This window comes from Epargyreus clarus, unplaced genomic scaffold (assembly GCF_041222505.1).
Source record: "Epargyreus clarus isolate Ecla_fem2 unplaced genomic scaffold, WU_Ecla_fem_2.2 ptg000006l, whole genome shotgun sequence".
NCBI classification, from domain to species: Eukaryota; Metazoa; Arthropoda; class Insecta; order Lepidoptera; family Hesperiidae; genus Epargyreus; species Epargyreus clarus.
Window position 1 is genome coordinate 845427 of NW_027332214.1, and position 14827 is coordinate 860253.

Below are 14827 nucleotides of genomic sequence, written 5' to 3' on the forward strand. Positions count from 1 at the left end.
TACATACATAGTTTGCACGTAAAACATCTCTAAAAGTATAAATTTAAAGCTTAAAATCGTACAGTTGTAGTAGCAGATGTGACCTTTTATAGTTGGCGTCCGCCATGTTATTATTTCGTTTTGGCGGGCCGTGACTGACGTCAGTTCAACAAAGGCGGATGTTGCCATGCGGAATAAACTGTTATACGTTATGAGAGATTACAGGGTAATCTGAGAATATTGAAGACAATAAAATGAGCTTACAAGGTTGAGAGGGAGGGCCCGGGACAAAGGTAAATGTTTTATGATATTCATTCTGTTTACGTTTAAACAATGGAAGCCAATATTTTTATTTAATGTCACCTGTTATCTCCAATATAGTTTTTGCTAGACTTTCAATAAATGAGTAAGAATCTATATATATCTATCGGTAAAAGAATAGGGTATTTAAATCAAAGACAATGTTAAAACTCGTTAATTTTTATTAATTTTATAAATTGAAATTCATTACATCTGAAACTCATTCTCAATTATAATTACAAATTCCTTTTCGTTATTATTACTATTTATATTATAATAATCATAATAACTTCCCCTAAACCTAGCTAAAATAATTACACCGACCTATTTGTCTGAACATATAAATAAAATAAAAAAAAAAACATTAATTACATTTTTCGAAAATTTGTTATTACTGATAATGTACTTTAATGTAACATTAAAGGGCTTATTGCTACATTGTTGGGAAGCGTCCCTGCGCTTTTTCCTACGATGTTGCCAACGCACTTAATAATTTGTCTACTAATTTAATTTTTATTTACAAAAAAGTAATTTATCGAAAGCGTTTGAGATGATTTAAGTACAAAATTATGAGAGATATCTACGGAAAGGCTGACACGCATACGTATTTCCTGAGTTTTAAATTTTGAATCCCTGTTTTGATTTCCGAGTACAAGAGAAGAGCACGGGGAGCGCAGCGCAAGTGGTAACCCATTAGAGGCATGTAGTCAATTACCCCCGTCGTATTAACAATGGCGCGATCCTTCCCCGACACTACTCGACTCCTACCCAACTAGGTCGTTATGCGTGTCCCGATTCCCGAAGCTACGCAGCATCAGAGTAGAATCTCATAGAAACAATAGAAATGGTTCGTTGTTTCGCTTTCTTATGAAGTATTAAATTAAATGCATTTATTGGACGTTTCGTTACAAAATGGTACAAAACTAAATTGGCGCAATGGACTACACTGGTGAAATACTACTAATACTTCTATAATTTGCTGCCAGGGTACTTAGAATACGTGAACCAAGGAATGATTTTTACTTTAATGTTTACTATGAATAAGTCAATTCTATATTAATTAATGTTCTGGTAGTTAGAAATAAATTTTAATTTAAGGTCAGCTAAGTTCTTATTCGACGAGTTTTATTTACATGTTACTATCTACACACACACAAAACATTGACCGGTTTTAACCATAAATTATACTATTCACACAACAGTTTACTACATCTTTATCAGTTATTTACAATAGCACGTGAAACTCAAGGAATTTATGAAAGTCTACTGTTTAGAGCAATTTTCAATTATCAATAAAGGAAAACTAATTTTTGAGGCGTTTTTATGTGCAGCTTTACGGCTCAAACAGGAAAATAGAAAAAATAATTTTCTTTCTATTTTATTGCTTATTTTATTTCCTAAATTCTTCAAATATTTTTTCTACTTTTCTGCTGAACCAGCACTGTTGCGAAATTTGTAACACAAAATAAAAGTTGAAGTCAAATCCTTAATAGTGCTTAATATCAGTACTCACTATTTACAATACCCTCCTCCCGATCGCTAAAGCGACATTACCTCTAGGTCAATCCTTTTGAAACACTGTTTCACTGTCTTTTCACTATTTTCTAATCACGATTGTCTCACAATTTCACTAGCTGCGTTCCCCAGCTTCGCTTTACCAGTGACAATGTTCTCATAGGAAATAAGCTGCTAACACAAAGATAGCTGGTTCAAAGCATTTGTAACGAGCATTTTGCAAAACGAACGCGAAATGTTAAGATACCTTTATTAATTTGAGCAAAATTCTTTAGAGTGGCAACTCACACTATTTGCCGCCTATAACGCTGTCAAACATGAAAGGAAACTATGACAAATAATCTAATAATATACAGCAAGCGAATAAAACCGTCGAACCACGTCAGATGGATACGTAAATATAGAAAGAGAGTAATTTAATCAAAGTACATCTCCTCCTTGAACATTGTCTCGTGGTAAAGCTGTGGGAACTTCTACCAGGCCCGGCCCTGGAGCGGTAGATAGCCGGAGCATTGCTGCTGGTAGGCGGCGGGCTGCCGGTACGAGGACACGAGGGGGTTGCTGCAGGCGGCCTGCGAGGGCTGCGGCGCGGAGTAGCCCGACGTGGGCGTGGCGCAGTGGCTGTGCGCCGGCGAGGACGACTCGCCCGAGCCGCACGGCTTGCCATCCTTCACCAGCACCGGCACCGCCACCCGCCGCGGTGACGACGACGACTGCGGAATATACATCTGTTAACGCTTCAGTACCACTTTATCGACAGCGGTTCTCTTAATTAATAGGATAAAACGTTTGCGTATCTACACCGATACTTATTGCAATAGAGTTTAACATAGATTATACAAATACAACAACCAGCACAACCACAACAACAAGTACAACCAGCCTTAAATCCTGAATCATATGAAAATAATATTTTAGTTTTTAATCATTAATTAAACAAGGTTATGCATTGTTAAACATAACCATGAAGTGGCAATACAATTAAAATTAAAACATTCCTCATATATTTTAATGCGAGAACAAAATGGTCCGCAATTACAATAGCATTAACGTGTATGAAATAAACAATAATTGGTGAAAATTTGGCATCCGCCTCCGACGGCGTTAACAATCAAGCAGGGAGCGTTCGTGCGCAAATTGAGGCAATCGGGGCTGGCAACACCGGCGGCCGGCGGCGCCAGGGCTGTGGGCGTGTTCATTGATAATTTTATGTTTATTCAATTTGTATCAACCTTTGTGAATATTTTTTATATTCCCGAATTTAAAAATATTGTAATGTAATGTGTGAGTGTAATAGTTTAGTTAGTCGGTTACTTGCGTAATTAGGACCTTTTGATACTCAATTTCAAACAATATATCTGGATTAATGAAATAAAGACTAAAAACTAACGTTAATCGGTGAATTTTTAAATATGACTGAAAACTTATTGTCAATGTCTTATTGAACAAATTGTCAACATCTTCAACAAGTCTTCAAATATAAGCATACCCACTATGAATGATAGTAACAAGTAGGTAGGTACATATCATTATTCCGAATAATAAGTGACAATTAAATTCTTATCATATTGAACAAACTTCTCAAAAATATGACACACAGCATTTATAAACGTGACTTTACAAACTTCATTAAAAAACAATACTCATGCATACTAAATCAAAAAAGAAAAGCCAGGGTTACCGTGCCCCTGCGCGGAAACCGGCAAATATAATTCTAATTGCCGTGGGGTTGCCAGATTCGTGGCGTGCGGGTCCCGTATTAAGTTGCACGCTCGCAGCGGGAGATTGCCATCAAGTGGGCAAAGTCTATCGCCTTGGCAAACAGGGGCCCGGTGCGCTGTCAGCGAATGATTTTATCGCTTGCGTCTTTAAATATTCATTATTCATTACCTGCTATTATAAACGCGCAAATCAAATCTTGATGAATTGCCGAGAATGCGTTTCCGCTCGCTTGAACTTTTAATTTATGGTTTTTACTCAATATGGTGGCATATTTTTGTCTATATTACACGAGAATAAAAACAAACATGACCTAAGCCTTTATGTGTATATTTTGTAATAGGTAGATAACCTCAGCCACGCTTGCATATGACAAGTCAAAATTATATTTTGAATGTAGGTACTCGAAAATAAAATATTCCTACAATGTGGTACCAATACTAAGTACTAGATCAATGCTTAGTGTAGCTCTCCCCATCTTTTGCCTAGGTAATGCGTTATGCAATAGGAATAGGTAGGTAAATCAAATTACCTGATTATGTTGGTTCTGCTCCGCCATCGCCTTCTCCTTGGCTTGTCGCTTACACTTGTAGCGATGATTTTGAAACCATATTTTGACCTGAAACAAATATCCACAATTATTGCCTGATCTATGATAACAAAAGCTAAATAAATATAGTTCAAAAAACTAAAAAACACGCTTTTATGATAAAATCATAAGTGGAGCACTCCACGCTTTTTTCACAATGATACAATTTACTGTTCCTTAATTGATTCCTAGATTGAAAATTATTTTCTACTTTTTAGTTGATTTTATCATAAAAGCGTGTTTTTTAGTTTTTTTGAACTATATTTATTTTATTATTTTTTAGTATTTGTTGTTATAGCGACCATCATTATGCATCGTCTGTAAAAATCAAATGTCTATCTATTAAGGTTTAAGAGATAAAGCCCTGTGACTCACGAACAGACAGCGGAGGGTTTCCTTTTATCCTTTGAGTACGGATTCCTAAAAATCATTCTACAAGATGGCATTATTATTATTAGATATGTTTCAGTACATTTGAGTTATAGGGAAATAACATTATTATTTTTCAAAACTAAAAATCAATCTAGTAACTTTGCCTGAACTCTCCCTAAGTCGCTTTCTCTCGCCTCGAAATTTACTCGAAAATCGTTAATCCTGAGGATGTTGATAAGGACAATGGTACAAAATTATTAAAATCGTGTATTGTCATCGGTTTTTGATAATTTTTCAAAATTTTGAATTAAACTGAACGTTCAAAGTGGATAGAAATCAGGTTCAAATATTCTGTTACTGTTACGTACATACATACATACATACATACAACCCAAGCTAAAAAAAGCGGGTTAAAAACGATAAACATTTGACACGTGTTTACCTACGTATTCTTATCGAGTCTACATGATCTGTTGTATGTACTTGATAATACTAATAAATATGTTATCTATACCTACCCTTCTTATATTTTCGACAACTTAATCAGATAATTGGAGTTTAAGGTAGAGAGTAATCATTTTTTTTTTATAATACAAGAGTAGCAGACGAGCATGCAGTCCACCTGATGGTAAGTAGCTACTGCCGCCCATGGACATCTGTAATCAACCCCAGATAGGATTAGATATTCCTACCTGAGGTCGGCCACAGATGCGCCGCTACCCCTCAGGACTAAGCTGGAATGCCTCGGAGAAGTGTGTCTCCCTTACCACACCCTTCAAACCGGAACACAGCAGCGCCTAACACTGCTGTTATTAGGTAGAAATAGGTGTGGCGGTGGTGCCGCCGGAGTCGAACCACAAAGGGTTCTACCACCTTCAGAAAATCTAAAATTAGTAAGTACTTATACTTTAAACTTTTGATATTTGTATCCCTTATATGTAATAAAAGATGGTGTTGCAATTCGCTCTCTTAAATGGCAACCGCATGTTGCAACTCACGCAACTAAATGAACCAGGTCTCACGGAGAGACATGAACTAATATATATTCCTTATTACTATTAGTTACTAACAACTTGGCTTAAAATGTTAACTGACTCAAGACCTCCCACGAGGTTTAACGATATTAAATAGGACCAATTTTTTAGAAGTACACAGATACCCATTACAATTTGCTTAAAGCTCACCCAAGAACTGGCCGATGTCCGTTTTACGATTTGCTAGACTCCAGCTTATGCGCACTACCTAACTCTACGTAGGTATACGTATAAACCTAGCTTAGTTAACTCGTAAAATGTAATTCCGGTGTACATTTAATTAGTATGAAAAGCCCCAGCTAATGGTCATTAACATCATAGAAAATTCTCGGCAAATGTATAAATTCAATTATTATACCATAAAATACCGAATACTATAAAAAATGGTGTGCGTTTTCTGAAACCTATCGCGAAACAAATTATAGGTTTAGTTAGTAAGTTTAGTTAGTAAGTTTAGTTTAGTTAGTAAGTTAGTAGTTTTGTAATTGCCTAATAATGTTGCTCATTCATAATTCCAGTGACACAAAATGTAATAGACTGGACGTGTAACCCCGTCTCCACTGCGGATATGAATGTCAACAGCGGCGCTGGCCGCGCCTGACCTCCCTGAAATTAGCGCTAGGGCACGCTACGGCACAGTCAACACTCCACCTTAATGACGAAAGAATAAACACGGCTCATGCGCTGTTTGCCCCACGGAGCGGGCAGCCTTTGTCTACGCACGCTCGAAACGCAGCAAAATATACTCTTTATTTATTATTTATACATCGAGAGAGTTTCCTCCGTGTTTATTCTTTGAAATGGATGTGTGCCCCTCCCCCGAGCGGAGTTTCTCGCGCCGTTCCGTTATGAAAACGCTCGCTCGTGCATAAATACCCGCCATTTTGTCGATGTCTCGTTTCGATACCGAGCCGGAGATCCGTTATGATAACAAAGTAGAATAGTTACATGGCTACTACGAAACGCGGTGTAGTGTCCACTCGGCTCGAGGACTTATCGGGTCGTATTTGTTATTTTTCGATGTTTACTCTCGAGGTGTTCGCTGTGGGAACGTCGCGACGAGCGGCGGCCGGTGACGCGCGCTTTCGACGACGTTCGCTAGTTATTCATGGGTTAGGTGGGTGAGAGTTAATGAACGGGCCCCGTCGGCGGGCGTCGCTTATTGCTCTCCGACGAGGCTTGGACGCTCTCGTGTCGAGTACTTTCTTTTCAATCTCCTTGTGCATAATGCTCCGTGTTTCCTTGCACGCACTCTTCAGCCGAGAGCGCCATTCAATTATTTGTTTTACTTCTAAATGACTGTTGTTTCTCGTCGAGCGATGCGACATTTCGGGTGTGTCTGAGGGCTTTAGAGCGTGTTCGAGAACTTTACACCCACTTGGCGGCCGAGCGTGATGTTTTTCTATCGGTGTACTTAGGTCGCACTTAACTACCGGGATACCCGTATCGATAATTGTCAAATGCTATTCAATTTTAAAGCTACTCTAGAATTTGTAGCAGTTTAAAGTTGATAAGTTAAATGTAGAGTCGTGACGGCAGCTATAATATCTTAGGGTGCAGAAAAAATCTTTCATTAAACCAAATTGGTGGCCACCCAACCGGCTGTCATCTTCACAATACAAGTCAATTTTGGCGCCAATAACGAAGATATTTGGTTGAGTAATTCAAAGTCTGTCGCTTTATTTTGGTTGTTTGTTAAGCTGCATAGAGTTCATAGTGACTTAGCAGGTAGTGAGGTGTCGGGTCGACAGGCTGCCCACGATCATAGGTGTTCCAATCCTGCGAACGATGACGGTGCGCTATTCGGACACAATTATTATAAATAAAGACTGCTCTCGTATTTGTTTAGCTCTTCATTTGGTGTAGTGATTTTTTCCAAGCGTGAGTCTACGATTTATTTCTTGTGAATAGGTACATAAAGATATTTATATTGACATATGTCATGGACAAGCGTTGTGCTTGTTTTAGTTTATCTATAAGTTATGCTTATTTTGTATTTTATCTATGTAGAGATTATATAATCTTTAGCACTTTTAGCATAGTTTAGTGCACAGTTGCATACGTATATAAAGCAAATTAGTAAAAATAATTTTGGCTATGAACATATATAAATTCTAATCTGTGTAAAAATAATAATTTACAACCTAATTCAAAGATGTTTCAGCTATTAGAGTTTATTTTGGTCTACGAATATGCGTTTAGATGAAACAAAATTGATTAAATTACTTTTATGTAACATATGAGTCGGTAACGAAAATACCGTTGTGATAACAAAACCCTAAATTCATTAAGAAACTCGTCCACACTACTGATTTGTACGTACGACCGTGCCTCTGATTGTCGCTCCATGCATTATGCGCGCGATGCTGAGTAAACACGCGCCCGTCGCCCTGACAGACGATCAATGCGCCTCATTTATTTAGCACCTTATAAAAATATCACGGAGCCCAAGCAAAAAATATTAAACTCATTGGTGTGTATTGACACACACATACACTACGAAGTATACAACTTTACAATACTAGGCCTTATTACCATGCATTTAAACTCGTAAGCGCTTAGAATGTATTTCTGTGTCCGCAAGCCTAAATTGGTGTTTTTGAATGTTATCAACGGTACGTGAGTGAATGTAGCGACAAATGGATCCGAATTTTCTATTCTGGAGAATTCTGCGATGTTATTACAGGTGATAGCGGATTCTATCGTCATTGTATTCCGAAGAATGACGTGACGCATAAATGATTTTAAATCCTGACTCATAAAGCGAGACAAGAACTTATTAGAATTGACATTTATAATAGACAATGGAAAATACACAAACTTCTACCTATATGCATCGTAGATACGGTTACGAGGTGTCAATTCCGTAGAATTTTGATAAAATGAAACGTACGTATTTTTTAAAATAGGTAAGTGTACAACACGTACAGTTTACACAGTACAGTTTGTACGTACCTATATATTTTTGCATTCTCCTATCCGATGTTAAGACATTTCTACCAGTAATAAGTCGTTGAAGTACAATTTTAAACAGTCATGATTCATCTATGATTTGAAATCTTACCACTATTATAATTACGCAAGCATATTTCAAACTTAACACATTTCTCGGCACACGCAAATCAATTTTTTACGCTTATCAAAATATTTGCTCAATAAAAACGTTATTATGTAGCCCAAGCGAGTTTAAAGCGGTTTAATCATTTCGTATTGAGCAAATATTAATACTGTGAATTGTAGTGTAAATATTTGGGCGCGTATAGTTCATGGTCGACGAGAAGGGGCTAGAGGGGCTTCGTGGAAGGTTACATAGTATGCCGTAGGTATACGATAGGTATATTGTAGTTAAAGCCAGTAGAAGTAGCTTTTAGTTGGTTATTTTGTCGGTAAGGTATAAAATCTGGTTCGGATCGAATATGAACTTAATATTAGATATAAAGTGAATTCGCTCTTTATTTAATGAAGTTGAAGTAGAAAACAAGCATCCACCTGACACTACATGGTCACTGCCCCTATTTGTAGTACATTCAATTGCAAATGGAATTGAAGACTTGATGCCGACCTCTGAACACAGATGCTATCTATCTCTGAGGACCAAGTTTCCAACTTAGCTCTCCCTTCCTCATAGTATTTGTATACTCAGAATTAGGAACTAAATGCACTACTTTCTTTGCACTGTTTATTAATACATTTAAAGTAAGATTTGTTGTAAAAGATTTACCCTATTTGAAAACTGAATACAATAATTTTCTGAAGAATCTAATCATAGATTAGTAAAGATACTTCGCCGCATTGAAATTGAATGAAGCCACAAACGCCTTATTAGTAAGTTCTTTTTTTGAATTCTTGACAAATAAAAACATTTTTAAGAGAAAATTTACGAATAAATAACTAATACTGCGTAATTTACATGATAAATAAATAATTATTTCAAATATTTTAGGGACATTCTAGCACGGAGACGTGGCAAAACTTTTTTACGCAACTATTTCAATTCTCAAAACTGGGTACATTTTCTTGTTAGGAGTGAGTAATCTTTACTTATCTATGACTCTAATAAACACTTAATTTGTCATGATCTAATTAGTCAAATACTCTATCATAGGCAAGATTTCTTCATCTTACTTAATAATTAATATTATAGGTACGTAGTAATTTACCAATAACAATTTTTGTCGTCCAAAGACGTTATGCGTTCGCAAAAAATGGCACAAATCTATCAGCGGCGGTCCTACGCAAACATCGCAACTGTAATGCACTTAGCATTACAAATTCCGACCGCCACACAAAGGCTACCTGCCCCACAATACGTCAGGTGCATTATCCTCTTAGATAGCTAATCCTATGCCACAATGAAACAGAAAAAACTCCATTCACAATAATATAATCCCCGAAGAATCGCTTATAGTTCGTCGTTATCAAAGAAAGCGCGAACTCAACCGAGAATACCCCATTTATCGGTAATATTTTCGCGGTTATTACACAATTGCGGCGCGGGAAGCTAATCATAAGGTTTTTTTCGTAAAGACACAATTCGAATTTCGAATGATATCCCGTTCGCAAATTTGTTTTGACATGTTGGCCGCACTGAATGTGCGTTCGATAAACGAATGAATGCGGAGCTATGATACCATAAACAATTTTCATTTTTTCTTTCCGATATTCGAAAATAAGGCAGATGATTTTATTGCGGCGAATCACCAACAGGAAGCGCATTGAAATCCCACGAGGATAAGGGATTAAAATGTGAAATTGGATTTTTGGATGATTATACGGATATTCGTATCTGTTGAAAGACTTTCGGTTCCATTTGGGGGTGATTACACCCAGTACATTTTTTTACGTTTACACGCAGCGCACCTGATGTATAGTTGCCACTCATGTGGTGCTTAAACTATTAAAGGTAAACATTACCGGGAAATTCGTTATGAACTCTACCGTAGCGCTTCATTCACCATTGCGTCTTTTCGTATTCTCTTTAGTTATAGAGTTCAGTTGTACCTCAGTATCAAAACGCTAAACCGTTTTTCATTATAGCAAGTTTTCAGATGTAGGTACTTAAGTACATACGAATAATAGATATAACGTTCGAGGTAAATTTAAATTGTGCCAATTAAAAGATCTTGATTACCATGTTGTTACAGGTTGAAAATATAAGGTAAAACTTACTACGAGTACATAGTCAACAAGATAATTTTCGTTTATCTTTTCTCGAACTTTGCATGACGAGAGATAATTATATAGGTCATCATCAACCCATTACTGTCCCACTGCTGGGCACGGGTCTCCTCTCATAATGAGAAGGATTAGGCCATAGTCCACCGCGCTGGCCAAGTGCGTATTGGTAGACTTCACATACCTTTAAGATTTTTATAAATCTCTCAGGTATGCAGGTTTCCTCACGATGTTTTCCTTCACCGTTTAAGCAAGTGATAATTAATTTCTAATACGCACATAAATTTGAAAATCAGAGGTGCGTGCCTGGGATTTGAACCTCGGACCCCTCGATCGAGAGACCGCGTTTCTTAACCACTAGGCTATCACTGCTTAATAAACTCTCAATTATATAGGTCGGTATGTAAAAATTACAATCCAGAAAATAACAAAGAAACAAAATGAACTGTTTGTTCCCTTGCAAATAATTTTAACCGGAAACCAGTTCCAGCTACTGGAATAGTTGCGGACACCTGCTATCATCTCGACATTACGTCATAAGTTTATTAAAAATGGCAGTCCAAGAAGCGATTGCAATTTTTAAGCGGAGCGAGCACTCGACGTCCATCGGCGGTTTGACAGCAGTCATTGTTTGAATCACGGCCATTATCTTATTGCTCCCATTAAGCAGCTCGAGGACCCGCATGCGCCGCATCCGCCCGCCGACAGCGAGCGTGACCGCACAATGGGTACGTGCGTGTGGCTTTGTTCCACGAGACGCGACACCGTAGACGTGTTATCTACGGGATTCCCACCAATTTCCATATGGTATAGTCTCATCTTGCTACTAAACTAATAACTTAAAAAAAATGATGCACCCGTTGTGGGTTGAAAGGTTATTAACCCATTATTAGTCTATGACGGCTTTTTGTGACGCAAAATGTTCTGCCGGAAATTTACCGTGCTTAACGAGCGATTAGACGTTTTAAATTTAATAATGAAAGCTTGTCCGTCACGAGAAGTATAAGTATGTTAATTAATTGAAACTTCATGAATTATTGTATGTATGTGTAGCGATACATAAATAAATATAAATACATCGAAGGCGTCGACCACACAAGGACCACAAACGTTTGATGACAAAGGAATATCCCCTTATCATATACTTCATGCATATGCAAATACAATATACAGTAATGTTGGTAAACATATTTGTGTGACTAAATGAATCTTTGATGAGTACCTATACTTTCGACAGAGAATCAATCCTGGAATTGACTGCAAGTCTATCACACACAAGTCGTGAAACCAAGTACTTACATTACATTGGATTACCTACTCAAATAATAACTTTAATCTGCGCAAATAAGCAAACCAACATTAGCAACAGCGGAAAGTAAAACAAACAAATCGCAATCAGATATAGAAGCGGGAATGCCTGTGGGAGTCTTCGTATCAACAGTGGCGGCTCGGCGGGAACATCGAAATTTACTTAAGTTAAATAACGAAACGCGAGCCCTCTGTTTGCTCGCCCCGAACGTCAAATACTGCGGAATATTGTGGACGCGCCGTTCCAACTTCGCCTTTATTGCGGCCTCTGTTTAAACTCCGCTCTACTATGAATATGCAGCAGGAATGCGTTTAACTTCCACGTTTCGGTCGGCTATTGCCCCGCTGATGGCTCGATTCGCTAAATGTTGAGATTTCTGAGCGCTCCCAAGTGCCCTTTTTGAATGTAACCGCGGGTTCGCGAGGTACCTGTTCTTTGGTTTTTAAATCTCACAATACTATGTTTTGTGAATATACTTTTCAAGTGAAATCCGTTTCATATAAAACCTGATACGGCAATCGGTTTCAGAGTGTTCCAATCAATAGCGTACGCTATGCACCTCTTTTTCAGCAAGCACTTTACTTTTACGGCAATCTAAATAATATACTAGTAAAATTGTAACGCGATAAAAAAAAGATTATACTCGTAACGTTTAAAACAATGACTGTAAGAAACAATATGAAAATAACACGTGAAAACATAAACATTTTTTTGCCAACATGAACATCTTCTATCCACAGATATCTTCCTATCAATAGACTCGGCTTTTACACCAATCATTTTACCATAAAATTTAATCAGTATGTGCCTACCAATTTCACTACATGACTAAGAACCTCACCCAATAGACATTCCAACGAAGATACTTAGGTCACTCAATAGTACCTTCAAGCCGGCCTTAAACAAAGGAATACTCGAACCTCGCAAGCAAAGATCACGCGCACGAAGAATGCAACCTGACACTCGGACGCTCGTCACCCATCGGGCACGCGCGCACTCGCCGATTGCAAGTGACAGGAGGGTGAGGATTACTGCCCACTAGATACCAGCGACAAGTGACAAATAAACAAAGACTATATGGCACAGAGTATGAAACGAATGGATTATTGGCGATTTTTTATGTTGTCATGCTTTATTTCGATTATTGCTTACCTACAATCGCTACCTTGCTAAATAATATATCGATAACTTGTTAAATAATATCAGATACGTATGTATGTACAATACAGATGCAGAATCCTTTAGATTCTCGTCTAAAAACCGACACAGTGCAGCGACCGGACTAGTTTTTGTGGATACTAAATACACCCAAGTAAGTTATTCACATATTCGAATTCACGCATATTTGTCTTTTACCTACTGGACGAGAGTCTATGTTCCACGACGGCTTAACATGTCCTTCGAAACACGGCAATGCGCATAAAATTTTAGACACTATTGACTCTACTTAATGCTAACTAACAGTACTTCTACACATTTCATAAACGATTCCTAATCCTAGCTGTAGGTATTGCTAAATAATGAGTTAGCGAAATTACGCTTAAATAAACAGCCGTAATTACGTGCTCCATTCATACGAATAAGACGATATAACCAGTTAATTACCTAATCGATTACCAATCAACCTGCAGCGAACAATGACCGAACGCTCTGTGATGGGCTCGTGCGAACCAATTATTACCACCACAATGAGCCACATTATAATCGTCGAATTAACGCGCCCCAGTCGTCGCTCGCATTGTCTCCGCCAAACGTCAGCCTGACGTTTGTTTTGGCGCGACTCCGCCGTAAATGGTGTTGACACCCTCAAAATGGAGATTATTCATGGATGTTTGCAACCCATTGTTGGGGTTACACAGTGAGTTTATGAAATTTATATTGACACGGCCGAGATTATTGAGTCTTTGTTATGAAGGATTTGAATTTTACCCGCGCCGCGCTCCGTGTGGGAAAATCGGGTCGCGTGCCGCTGACAGATATTAATAATGGGACTCGCGAACTGCGTGTATTCACGCACACATAGTAATCTAGACCTCAATTAGGACGTCCTGTAGGTGCTTTATGAGCCTGGGTTCGATCGTATTTAATGGATGATATCGACATGGACTATTATTTTGATGTATGACAATATTTTTTCAATGTTAGGGATTTATTTTTTTAGCTAACACCTTTTATTTTATAATATAGTGGGAGACGAGCATGCAGTCTACCTGATGGTAAGTGGCTACTGCCGCCCATGGACATCTGTAATCAACCCTAGATAAGATTCGATATTCCTACTTCAGGTCGGCCACAGATGCACCGCTACCCCTGATGACTAATCTGTGACGCCTGGGAAAATATGTCTCCCTGATCATCCTCCTGATCTCCCTTCAAACCAGAACACAACCGCACTTAGCACTGCTGTTATTAAGCAGAAACAGGTGTGATGGTGGTGCCGCCGAAGTAGAACCACAAAGGGTTCTCTACTACCTTCAAACCTACTTACACGAAAGGATGTTTTCTATAAATATACTCATGTTGCTGTACTTATAGCAACAACATACCTACAAATATCTCAAATCTTTTGACCTTTGATCGATTCAAGAGTCAGTTCGTATGTACACAGTTCAAAGTACCATGTTCACTAATTTGAAGACAGCACTCGAAAAAATCAGACAAGGGAAAATATTCTCGGCTCTCTAGAATCAAAGCGACCCTCGATCCACTGGAGTTTTCGCCGAAGCGTGAAACAAGATGCCAACTCTAACGAGCTAACCTGAACGCATCTTACGTGTTGCCAGCGGTAAAAATAACAAAGTTGTAGGACATGGCCGCCCGAGGCGGTTGGCGCCC

General features: G+C 38.1%; 1 protein-coding gene across 2 annotated transcripts in view; it reads right to left on the bottom strand.

Moving 5' to 3' along the window:
* Positions 1 to 443: 443 nt before the first annotated feature.
* LOC140742610 (homeobox protein Nkx-2.4) overlaps positions 444 to 14827 on the bottom strand; it is a 44326-nt gene continuing 29942 nt past the window's right edge. For both annotated transcript variants that reach the window (XM_073073540.1, XM_073073541.1), the window contains exons 5-6: positions 4046 to 4132; positions 444 to 2507 (exon numbers count right to left, since the gene is read on the bottom strand). In XM_073073540.1, the coding sequence (XP_072929641.1) occupies positions 2268 to 2507; positions 4046 to 4132 (327 nt within the window). In that variant the 3' untranslated portion in view covers positions 444 to 2267. The remainder of the gene's footprint in view (positions 2508 to 4045; positions 4133 to 14827) is intronic.